The sequence below is a fragment of the Montipora capricornis genome, chromosome 3 (genome assembly GCF_036669925.1).
Source record: "Montipora capricornis isolate CH-2021 chromosome 3, ASM3666992v2, whole genome shotgun sequence".
In the NCBI taxonomy this organism is placed as follows: domain Eukaryota; kingdom Metazoa; phylum Cnidaria; class Anthozoa; order Scleractinia; family Acroporidae; genus Montipora; species Montipora capricornis.
In genome coordinates this window covers 21,906,826-21,918,745 of record NC_090885.1, presented here as the reverse complement: position 1 = coordinate 21,918,745, position 11,920 = coordinate 21,906,826, and the positions used below count along the sequence as shown (strand labels likewise).

Below are 11,920 nucleotides of genomic sequence, written 5' to 3'. Positions count from 1 at the left end.
TATGTACACTAAAGTTGTCAATGGGAGAAAAACAATTTCGTCTCCATTTTGCGGATAGTCATTACCCGAAAAGTGCAGGTTAGAGTGTTACTTAAAGGGTGACCGTTTTAAAATGTGGCAGGCATACGTGTTAAAAGACCCAAGCATGCTGTCGTTCAACACACGCAATTTGCAGTAATGCTGATGCACAGACTACGCTTATCCTTGCATACGGAAACCCGCGCCCGCAGTGCGCGCGGCAGTCAAAACTGTGCTAGCGTTTCAATCATTTTCCCTTTCATCGGAAATAGTGCATTTCTGAGCGCAAACGACGTTGTTGTCGATCTACCCTGTCGAAAGGACGTCACCAAAGTATTTTTTCGCGAAGTTAACACAAATAAATACATTATCAACACAGTTTTGACATCTTCTTACACTTGAAAATATCATACTGAATACTTCTCAAAATAGTTAGAAAAAGCACAAATAACAGCCTAAGCACAACAGCTGACGTTCTAACCGCCGCTCGCGCAACCCAGTTTCGGCGACAAAGTTTGTTGACAAAAAAAGTTGCCACAAAACCTTTTAAACATGGTTTTCTGGCCTTTTAATTGCGAACAATTGACGTGACGTCGGATAGCACAGTTTTTCCCGCTCGCCGAATTCTGATTGGTCAATTTAAGTTTCAGTAGCTCTTGCCGTATGCACGGATGGAAATTAGAAAATTTCCTCGTGTCGCCAACAGATCATGCTCGTTTAATATAACGATTTTGAAAAGGCGTCCAGATGAAAAGTTGGAGATTTCTTTCCAGACAGCCATTTTCCTTCTGTATTTCCGCTGTCCTCTCAGTCCTCCAAGTTTTCAAGCGGGGCTATCTTTGTTAAGCAAAAGCCTTGCGGGCGTTCGAAAGGGGAAAGAGGATTGGGAACTGAGAACGTTCAGCCGGTGCTTTAAAACCGCCCCGCGCGGTCTAAAACCGCTCAGTTTAGTTCGGTACGCGCTTCTTGTGAACGCCACCGATCTAGACCTTCTTTGAACCATGTTTAACTATTTGCTGTGACACTCTTATTGCTTCGTGGACAGCTGAATGGGTAATTTCACAATCATCCTGTATGTTGTGGTATTAAACGTTGCCTCCGTCAGGTCTGGATCAACTTTTTCTGGTAGCTTAATACGAAGTTTACACTTCCCAGGAACGTTTAAGGACAATTCATTCTGGAAAGGAGGATACAAAGAAAGTTATGGCTAAAACCGTTACGGTTGGGGACTTCCATTATTCCAAACGAGCAGCAAAATATTGTAGGTCACGAGGTCATGTAATTCTGTGTTCACGGTCGGGCATAGACTGCAAAACAGTCGTTTTCTTCCATTTTCGGAAGGCGCGAAGCGCCGTAAGCGTGATCCTCGCGTGTGAAGCGCGGGAGCCTCACACGCCCGTAGGGCGTCTCTCCCCATTCTCTCTCGCCGTTTCTACACTCGCTCCAGACGTTTCGTTTGAATATTTACCGCGTCGCTTGCGTTCGCAAAAAAAACGACTGTCTTGCAGTCTAGGTCAGGCATTACCAGAGAGGATATCCGGTTGTTTCGCCGACAATCCGTTTCGCTAACGTTCGGGTGATTTTGCCAACGTCAAGAAGTCAATTAGCCAACGGACAAAATGTTTCATTCATATCGTCCTGCCAGCGATGACAGAGAAAATTTCCGACGGTAGAAGAGTGCAATCTCTTTTATTTACGGAATGATGGAATGAAAGTTATTTCCGATAAATTCAATCATGTTTTTAGAGCTCAAAGACGCGCTTTTTTTTTACCAGAGGAAAGACTAAATCGGCTCATAGTTATGAAACTCGATGAAGGGCAACAGAAATCAGCTTCGCCTGTTTTTAAAGTGACGGAAAATTCTGAGTAATTTCTCTCGTAACGATTGACGGCAAATATCCAGTTCATCTCTCTACTTTAACGTTTGCAAATTGAGTTCTACACATTGGCGAACTGACCCAAGGCGTCGGCGAAACAACCTTCTCAAACTCATTAATAATTCATAAGCCAAAAACAAAAGAAATCACTACCGTGAAGGAAGTTTTGATATGTGGTCTTAATTAGCATAAAATTTCGCCAACTTTGATCCCAAATATCTCTTAAAATACTGATTCCTTCGAGAAGCAATATCAAACACTCGAAAGAGTGTTTCATCAGATATCCAACCACCTCGAAATCGGTTATAAAACTCGGCCTTCGGCCTCGTTTTTCAACTCGCTTCTCGGTGTTTTGATATCCGATGAAACACTCCTTCTCGTGTTTGATATATTACGTAAACCCCTGAGATTAAATATCGCGTTTCGCGACGTAATACATGTCAATGCGCCTGCATATGTTGCATCAGTGCACTCATCACGTAAGGTAAGACCAGGTTTTGCGATTTTCTAAGAAACAACGACTCTCTGATTCCTCTTGAGCCAAAATGCAATACCAGTGGTTTGTAATTATGAAACTTAACATTTACTTGCGCAGCATATGCTGGCAGTAACCGTTCAGAGCTAACCTTTAAACTCTTATCACCGAGAGAACGTACCATATATTTTTTTTTCGGTAAGGGCTTTTTTTGTTATGACAAAGGCAGAAGAAGTAACTCAAAGATATGTTCCGTATAGGCGACAAAAGCTAGCCATTAAAAATAAAGAACCCTCGTGCAACATACAAAGTAGGAGCAGAAGAGATGGGAAGGATAACACACTCTACATGATGTTTCTTCAGTACATGGAGAATGGAAAAGTAATACACTAGTTTTAAAAACCACTAGCAGATTTAATTTTATTCAATATCCTAACTGATAGTTCAACTCTGTCAGCATTTAAAATCTATGCTAACCTCTCACACAGTAGTCCACTCCTTACCTCACATGCATCCAATTGGCATTCTGATGATGACACTCCATTTGGCAAGTCCATCCTAACAATAACCCTTCGTGGCTTTGCAGTCTCTGCATCCTTCACTAAAACCTCATATTTAGGTGTGGTGGGCTGGGGTGTGAAATTTGTCGATGAGACTTCCTCGATAAGGGCTTTCTTTGGCAAGTCAACTGAGTTCTCAAACAACTTGATCCCAGAGGTTCCTTCAGGCTTAGTTTCAGACACTGCAATTGACGAGAGTTGCTTCAAAAGTGACCCTGGACTATCTGAAACTTTGGGGCTTTGCTTTTCACCATCAGTAGGAGTTATACCATGTTCCTTTTCATGCCTTAGGTATTGTCTTAGTGTTTTTGGATCACCTTTAAATGCCTTTTTGGAGTTTTTATACTTTCTTGAGAGTTGGATCTTCTTGGTGTTTTCTAGATAGTCAAGAGCAACATGAACAAGAAGGTTCCTTCGATCTTTGCTGTTTGCAATACCCTTGGTGACAACTGGATTAACTATAATGTCAACCACTGAATATGTCAGCTTTCCTTCTGCTTTCTCTTGAAGTTCCCCAGCCATGACTGGAATTGGGTCATTTTCTGATTTTGGGGCAGGCATTTGCTCCCAGCTACAGATGTTGACAAACAGCTCATGTGTAACCACCACTGAAGGAAGCTGAAGATAATGTTGATATAGCAAATTATTATTAATATTATCAAGTGCAATACAGGCCAAGAATTGGCCTTAAACCAAGACAATGAGAACTGGGTACCCTACTCCTTAATAACATTGTTACGAGACATTGCCCAAGCTTATCATTGATATGATGTTTACCTTCCCTTTCATGCGAAAATTTAGAAAGCATACATGTCATCGCAAACACACCAGTGATGAAACTCACATTACCAGAACTACTATGGATAGGAAATATAAGTGAGGGATCATCACAGTTAATAAAGCAACTTCAGAAGCTACAAAGAAGCGTTATAAAGACCAGACTTGAATGGTCTGACTCGAAGCTATGATGGTGCAACTGCATTGCACACTGTGCTTCCACTGAGATATCCGGCCATCTGAAAGCTGATCAATTTCGATTTTCTTCCATATCCAAAGGAGGTTTTTAAGCTCTTAACAGAAACAACACGAGTACTATTTTTACTACTTTTCCCACTTCTAATAGATCTAGAATATTTTCGATTTTCCCATGACGTCCCAGCCGCCATGTTGGTGTCCCCAAACAAAGAAATAACGGTCATGTTGCTGCCCGACCAAATCCTCCGGGAATTGAACTCTGTTATTATGGAAACGTTTTCTTTTGCTTTCATTGAAAATGATGGCTGTTGATCATGTAAGTGAAAACCAACAATAAGGCGAACTTGAACTGGGCGGCTCCCAAATGGCAGTTTGCAGGAAAACAACAAAGTTGAAACTAAACAAAACAGCATTTAAACGTTCCTAAGTTGTAAAACTTAACGGTTAGCGCGCTGGACTCCGGATCGAGCGGGAGGGGGGCATTTGAACAAAAATTTTCCAAAAATTCAAATGCCCGGGGGGGGGGGGATGTTGAAGCTTCAGTTTGACTGGTACATTATGAGCTTACCAAAACAGTACTGATGCAAAAACATGGTTCGGGTGGCTTAAATAAAGTAGAGCCTTCCTTTAAGGTCTTGTCAATAAATCGCTTGTATGCCTCAGGGTCCGACTCTGCGAGATCGTCAAGCATTTTCCACACACTGTCCGCTTGACCTAATAAGATCTCCGATTCCTTCTCAGCCGCCATTTTGGTTAATAAATCGCGGAAGCCTGATAACAAGTGATGAAGAAACTCTGCTGCTCATGATTAGTAGCGTCCGACCGCTGCGAGAGGTTGTGATGAGCCCGTTTAAGTCAAAACACTGAGACGGGTTACGCGTGTATATGAATTTGTTTCTTACTTTTGAGAAAATAATAGTTATTTGTCTATTAGAATTCAATTTATTTGGATGTCTGTCAGGCAAAGTCTGTCCGGGAGTTAACAGAAAATGAAGAAGTTCTTCGAGCAAGTCAAATTGGATTACAAATTCAAAAAGGCGGGTGGAGGGCACGCTTTACAAGGAGGAAGTAGTACTTCGTCACAACAAGGTTCCACGCCACAAACACCGGCTGCTAGAGCAGTACCAAGCTCAGATGCACAAAGGGCTGGACAGGTGTGTGGATTGGTGGGCCATTCATTCATATCGATCCCCTCCTCCAACCCCAATGGATCAGGTTTTTTTAAAGGGAACGTTAATTATTTTTGGGGGTAGGGTTGGTACAAATAGGTTGTAAACACTGCAAACAATTGTGTTGGGTCTAATATCTTTATTCTTATACCTTTTTATTCATATATTGTATTAAACTTGAATATTATTTTCTTTTTGCTCTTTCTTCAAGTTTGCTACCAAAATTTTAAGGACGGTGCCAACTAATTAAAGATATTTTTGCCCCGGTGTGTGATTATGCCGGAAATGTAGATCTTAACAAGAAAATTGGGGGTAACCACGTATTTTTAAAAGATAATTCATGAATAATATTATCTCTCAATAAGGCATGGGTACCCCCAATGTTCTTTTTGGATACCAAGAGTACTTACTAAGATCTACTTTAATTTCTCCGGATAGTTTTAAACCGCTCAAAAATATCCGTGTATTACTAAGCGTCACCGATAGGAAATCCGAGTACCGGTATCTCGAGATGCGCAGAACGTATGCGCAGTAACAGTAGTAGGCACCGTCCTTAAGTTCAAGGCCTGGAACTAGTGGGTCACACTCTTTAATGGAGGGACAGAAGTCGGGGCATGTAAATTTATCAAATTGAAAGTTGTTTGGCATTGTCTGTACTCTAATATCGATAACGATATTCATCATCACAGTGGTCAAAATATTGTGAACTCACGAGGCGCAGTTCCTGATTGGCTATTACATTGCGTGACAAATTTATGCGAACTTGACGTGAGTAGCATTGTCTAGACTCTTAGCGACAACAGCAAATTAGCCAATCAGATTGCAAGATTACAAGCAATTGTGGTAAAAAATTATTCATGCAAGTATTCAATGATTCTACCCTAAGAAGAACTTCACAAATCACAAATTATAATACAAGTAAGGTAAGAAAATTATACTCTATTATTTAACTAAGAATTATTTTAGAACTGCAACTTCCCTGGTCTGCCCCCATTGACAAGTAAAATCGTCTGGCATTAGACAGAGTATTAAATCTATTTAAGTTCCCTCCTAGGAGTCAATGGGTAAATAATTTTCCTTTTTTTGGAAATAAGGCTGCTTTGGAGAGATTTTCAAGTCATGAAAAGAATACTGTAAAACATCCAAAGTCTGCAACTGCCACATGGAAACACAGTGGTCAAGCAGGATCATCTTCGCAGAGCTCAGATGTTGGCAATGCCTTAAACCTTGAGCAGCTGCAGAGAGAAGGTGATTTATAGAGGATATTACATGGCCATGCGGAGATACAAAATTTCTCTTTGAGTGTTGAAAAAGCGAATGAGTGAAATGTTTTTGAACACGAGAAGAGAAATTTTGTATCTCCATGATTTAATGTTCTATTTATTGTATAAACACCAGTGAAATACTAAATCATTTCACTTTAGTATCGAAAGGCACAATCTTTTCAAGATAATATGTTATCTTCATGTGTGAAGTTACCATGTTTTCGTGCGAAAGCTGATGTGGTAATTCATTGGTGTTTATATAATAAAATGGAAATTTCTGGTGGGATAATTTTGCAGGGGCAATAGACAAGAAATAGTTAAGCCGGACATGTTTAGACTTATGCAAATAAGTCCCATATTACGGCAAACTTGCATTTAGTAGATATCAACAGACAACTACCTTTCTTGCATGTACATACTTGTGGCAACTTGTAAGTTTAAATACTTGCACTGCACTGAAGGCAAAAATAGTGATGTAATTTTGATTGTGTTTTCCAATATGCTTTGGACTATTGAAAGTATCAATGATATATTCAGTTGATATTCCACAAACCATTTCCAGCAAAGAAATTCAAGAATGACATCCTAACTGTTTCTGGCCTTCAGCACTAGTAATACACCTTTCAAGCACATGGCATACTTTGAAGGCGAGTTGGCAGCGATATCTGTATTCATTTAGACTTACTTTGTTCACTATTTAAGCAATAGAGGACATTTTCTGGTTTTCCTTAGCCTCATCTAAAGAAAGTTATGCAAACCTGAGAAGCAGTTGAGGGTTGCATAACTCTCGAGAATTCTCCCAACTCTCCCGAGTGTTTAGATGAGGCTATGGAAACACGGAAAAAAAGTCCTCTATTGCTTTTATAAAATATTCCCTCAAAGATAATTCGACAAATAAAGGAAAATGCTGGTTTTTTTACTTCTTGATTGAAATAGATTTTCTTGATACACGCTTACATTGTATATTTCCTATCAGCCAACCAAAATGTGCACTGACAGGACATAACCAATCAAACTTTGTGTGATGTCATGGCCATGTTTCCATACTCTCATCTAACCACAGCTATTTACCAATGAGAGTGTGTGTACTATCCTAATTATTTTATAATTATTGTCATTAGTACGACAAGAGATGTCTACTGAAGGAGTTTATCTGAAGGGAGCTGAGATGGAAAATGTGCCTCCATCAGCTGCAGCTGAAGTGAGTGTATTATTTTATAGATTATACAAGTTTATTGAGTCTTTAGAAATTGATTTAAGCTCCCTGTGGAACTTTTCAGAATTAGCTCAGAACACATTCTGGGGGATGTTTTGCCTGACCAGATGTAATGAAGTAAGCTTTGATTCAGTCAGAATGGCCCCAAGAAAATCCCTGGTTCCTGTCTCTTCTGTCTGGCATGGTTAACCCATTGACTCCCAGGGGAGGGGGGGGGGGGGGGTAAAATTGTTTGGCATTAGACAGAGTAAAATATTACATCTGGCCGGTTCAGGCCAGGTTGGGAGTCAAAGGGTGAACACCTGGATAAGTGACCATTTGAGAATGCTGTGCTGCACGCCTTGGGAAGTCTGGCTGATGTATTGGCCATCCTCTTTGCCTCCCACCTATACTTTTGAATTTGGGTTGAGTTTCAGTCAGTCTTTACATTACACCATAAACTCTGCTTTTCTTCCCTGTTTGACCCGTTGACGCTTGGGAGTGAGACCTAATACAGGAGGCAGTGTGGCCCAGTGGTTAGGGCGCTAGCCTTGAGATGCGGAGATCCCGGGTTCAAGACCCTCTCTGACCACTCGTTCAATTTGATCCTGGTTGTCCCTGGTTCAACTTCCCAGCTGCACTTGTAAATAGCCAACTGGTTTGCCTCCGGCCGGTTGGGATTCTTAACAGTTGTCGTTCTGTTCCGTCATTTCGTTGTGTTTCGTTGGCCCTGAAAAGCCCCTATGGGGAGTGGCCAATTAAGTATGTATGTATGTATGTATGTATGTATGTATGTATGTATGTATGTATGTAGGTAGATTTACTCTGTCAAATGCCAGACAATTTTACTTGTCAATGGAGGGCAGTTCAGGTCTCAATGGGTTAACAAGCTCTAATCCACTCAAACTATTTCCACATTAATTGACTTTCAGCTATTTATGTCTTGCTGTGGTGCGGTACTCATTAAAGTGGTACTACGACCAAAAAAAAGTTTTGTTTTTCCTTTGGATTTCAAAACTATGTTAACTAAACACTAACTGACCCAAGTTTTAAGTTCTGATTTTAAAAAGACACCTGTTTATTTTAGCTGGAATTTTCTTGTTTATTGGTCCGCCATTACTAACTTTAAAATCTTGGGAGAGCTGGGTCGAGGAGAAAATGACGTCAAACACTCACTAGTTTAAGAATGCAATGCGTGTGTACGCGGCCTAATTAATATGCAGCATGAGAGTTTCGGGCTTTCAGACTTTTCAACCCCTGTTTTGCATATATAATAAATTGCGTTTACACGCTGAAATTTTAAGCTAGTGAGTAAATGACGTCATTTTCTCTAGATCCAACCCTCTGAGGTTCAATCGGCCAGTTTAATGGCGGACAATGAAATCCAAAACTTACACTCAAAATAAACAGCCTTTGGATAAAAATCAAAGCTCAAAATTTTGCCAGTTAGGTGTTAAGCAAACACGCTTTCAAAATCGGAAGAAAAAAAGGAAATGATTTTTTGATCATAGTACCACTTTAATGGATGGTATAAAAGTTAAGAGTTGCCTAAGACACCAAGGAAGTTGGCCCTTTGCAATTCATCCCCTACATGTAGGTCTGCAAGGAATAGTGACTAATAGGGCCAGTTTGTTTGTTCGGTTGTTGTTGTTGTTGTTTGTGTGAATTAGTTAGAAAAGTATTTCAGCTGTAAACTGCTCCTTGAGCATTAGCCATCCACAACGCTGGGGAGTAGATCCTTTGGTCCTTTTAAGGTGACTCGGTTCTTTTAATACCTCGCATAGTGAATACATCAATATTTGTTTACAGCATTTGAGTTCTCATTGTCTTCTGTTCAGTGGCAGAAACTGATCTGAAATACAAGTCCACTTGACCTATAAATATGCAACCTTTTTATTGTGTTGCTAATTATATTAAACTCTGTTCTGTAATTTTTCAGCCAACAGAAGTAGACTGTTCGACAGTTCTAGCTAATGAGGGAGTGTATTTCAGTTGCCCCTTGTGTCCAGCCACAGTCTTACAAAGTGAAATACATGAACACTTATCTGCATGCCTTGATAAGGTATGGGTAATTTTGTCCTCAAAGTAACCTGAACACCTAAACCAGGTATCTCCAAGTCACCATTGAAAAGTGCATCTCTTTATTTAGGAGCAGATGCAGCTAAGTTAGTTTAAAGTGTGCGGCTTTCGGAGCATGAGGTCTCAATTCAATCCTTGGTGACGCCAGTGTCTGTTTCGACTTTCCTCTGATCTTTGTGGCTACAGCCTTAAATACCCCAAAATGGAGTATCAACAGAGGGTGAGGGGTAAAGGGCACACTGTCGGTTTCCCTTGATACCTGAGCCTCAGAGCTGACAGAACTACCAACATTAAATAAAGTGACTTTACCTTTTACCTTAATTACCAGACCAGAGAGTTGACATTGTCCATTCATTACAACAGGAAAAATGCTCCATATGGCAAGCATAACAGGGTCAGTGAGAATTATAATTCAGGAACACGGCACCCGGGGAATTTAAAAGTGAAAATTAGCGATAAAAAAACTTTTTGCCTGATACAAAAGTTTTCTCTGAAAAAGTCAAACAAGTTTGATTTTGAACATTATGAGATTTCATCTGCTCATAAGCCATCTTTTTTTTTTTTAGAAAGGAGGGTCCTTTTATAATCACTGGAAAGAGCTAAAAAGTTTGTCATGAGGCTGAGTAACCTAAGATTGTTGGCCACAGAAAGTAATACGTATAGTGGTAATTGGAAGAGAGGCTCTGGCGCTTAGTAGAGCGGTTTTCAATTGAGTGTCGAAAGTAATTAGCGCATTGCTTTGGTTTTGCATTTACTCCACTCAGTGATTGGTTCAAAGTTCTCTCGCCATTTTTTCAACCAGTTAGAAGGGAACATTTTCCCGCGCTTTGTGTCGGCTACGTTTAATTACTTCTAGTTTTGATTGGTCTACTGGATTGTCTCCGTCCTTTTTGATTGGCCAAAGTAATTACTTTGGTTTTGGTTTTACGACACTCAATTGAAACTCTTTCTATACCATAAGATGAATTAAAAAAACAAAAAGAACATGAACTGTACTCAACCGTGGTGTATTTTTGCAGCATTATCTTGAGGAGGCATTGTCGACCTCGTGTTCAATGATCTATTCTCTGAATAAAGACAAGGACAAGGTGAAGGCTTGTGTCGACTTACTGTGTAGGTAAGGAATAAGTGAGTATTGTTTTGTTCAACTGATGCAAGGTATAAGTATTGTACGATAAATTGATCATCTTTTTGCTTTTTTCTTTTTTAATTCCCGAAGAAAAGAATCTCGCGCCAGTTTATCAACCAATGAGAAGGAAAACTAAAACCAATCGCGACTTGCACTCGCGATTTTTCCCGCGCTTTGAGCAAGTCACATGGAATTGCTACGAACTTGAATTGGTTTATTTCGCTTTATGTTAGAACGGTTTTCAATTGAGTGTCGAAAGTAATTAGCGAATTGCTTTGGTTTATGATTACTTCACTTAGTGATTGGTTCAAAGTTCTCGCGCCATTTTTTCAACCAATCAGAAATGAAACCAAAACCAATCGTGGGTCGCGCGTGCACATTTTCCCGCGCTTTTTGTCGGCTACGTGTAATTACTTCGAGTTTTGATTGGTTTAACGGATTGTCTCCGTCCTTCTTGATTGGCCAAAGTAATTACTTTGGTTTTGGTTTTACGACACTCATTTGAAAACCGCTCTAAAGCGTCATCAAATGACTGTCAAAAGTAATTACGCGATTTCAATTGCTACGCTTAGTGATTGGTTCCAAAATATCGCGCCATTTTATCAACCAATAGAGCGGTTTTCAATTGAGTGTCGGAAGTAATTAACGAATTGCTTTGGTTTTGCATTACTTCACTCAGTGATTGGTTCAAAGTTCTTGAGCCACTTTTTCAACCAATTAGAAGTGAAACCAAAACCAATCGTGGCTCGCGCGTGCACATTTTCCCGCGCTTTGTGTTGGTTACGTGTAATTACTTCGAGTTTTGATTGGTTTACTGGATTGTCTCCGTCCTTTTTGATTGTTCAAAGTAATTACTTTGGTTTTGGTTTTACGACACTCGATTGAAACTCTCTCTAAGAAGTAAAACCAAAACCAATCTCGACTTTCAAGCGTGATTTTCCCCGCGCAAGTTACATGGAATTGCTTGGATTAGTTCATTGCGCTGTTTGCATCTGCTATGATTGCTCGAAGTTGTTACTTTGGTATCTCTTTTACGACAGTCAGTTGAAAACCGCTCTAGTGTCCATTTCTACTCTGATTATTAACCTCCAAGCTTAATTTTCGGGGAACCTTTCTTTTAGATACCTCGACAACATCTGCAAAAATCCAGACGAAGAAAAATTTCAAAAAATAAAAAA

The 11,920-nt window shown here is 40.0% G+C and overlaps 2 protein-coding genes and 1 long non-coding RNA gene across 3 annotated transcripts in view; 2 read left to right on the top strand and 1 right to left on the bottom strand.

Annotated features, from left to right (window-relative positions):
* Window positions 1-394: 394 nt before the first annotated feature.
* LOC138042556 (PIH1 domain-containing protein 2-like) lies at window positions 395-4,669 on the bottom strand. Its single transcript, XM_068888496.1, has 3 exons — window positions 4,474-4,669; window positions 2,874-3,548; window positions 395-1,195 (listed from the first exon to the last, which is right to left on the bottom strand). The coding sequence occupies exons 1-3, from the start codon at window positions 4,651-4,653 to the stop codon at window positions 1,046-1,048; spliced, it is 1,005 nt and encodes a 334-aa protein (XP_068744597.1). The 5' UTR covers window positions 4,654-4,669; the 3' UTR covers window positions 395-1,045.
* LOC138042557 (uncharacterized) lies at window positions 2,245-3,549 on the top strand. Its single transcript, XR_011131019.1, has 2 exons — window positions 2,245-2,379; window positions 3,312-3,549. It is a non-coding gene; the product is annotated as an uncharacterized lncRNA (long non-coding RNA).
* Window positions 4,670-4,736: 67 nt separating the features above from the next.
* The window catches only part of LOC138042555 (UBX domain-containing protein 6-like), a 12,726-nt gene continuing 5,542 nt past the window's right edge, over window positions 4,737-11,920 (top strand). Inside the window, exons 1-6 of the mRNA XM_068888495.1 lie at window positions 4,737-5,059; window positions 6,169-6,322; window positions 7,461-7,540; window positions 9,474-9,596; window positions 10,633-10,730; window positions 11,864-11,920. The exon at window positions 11,864-11,920 is cut by the window's right edge and continues 19 nt beyond it. Coding sequence (XP_068744596.1) covers window positions 4,895-5,059; window positions 6,169-6,322; window positions 7,461-7,540; window positions 9,474-9,596; window positions 10,633-10,730; window positions 11,864-11,920 — 677 coding nt within the window. The 5' untranslated portion in view covers window positions 4,737-4,894. The remainder of the gene's footprint in view (window positions 5,060-6,168; window positions 6,323-7,460; window positions 7,541-9,473; window positions 9,597-10,632; window positions 10,731-11,863) is intronic.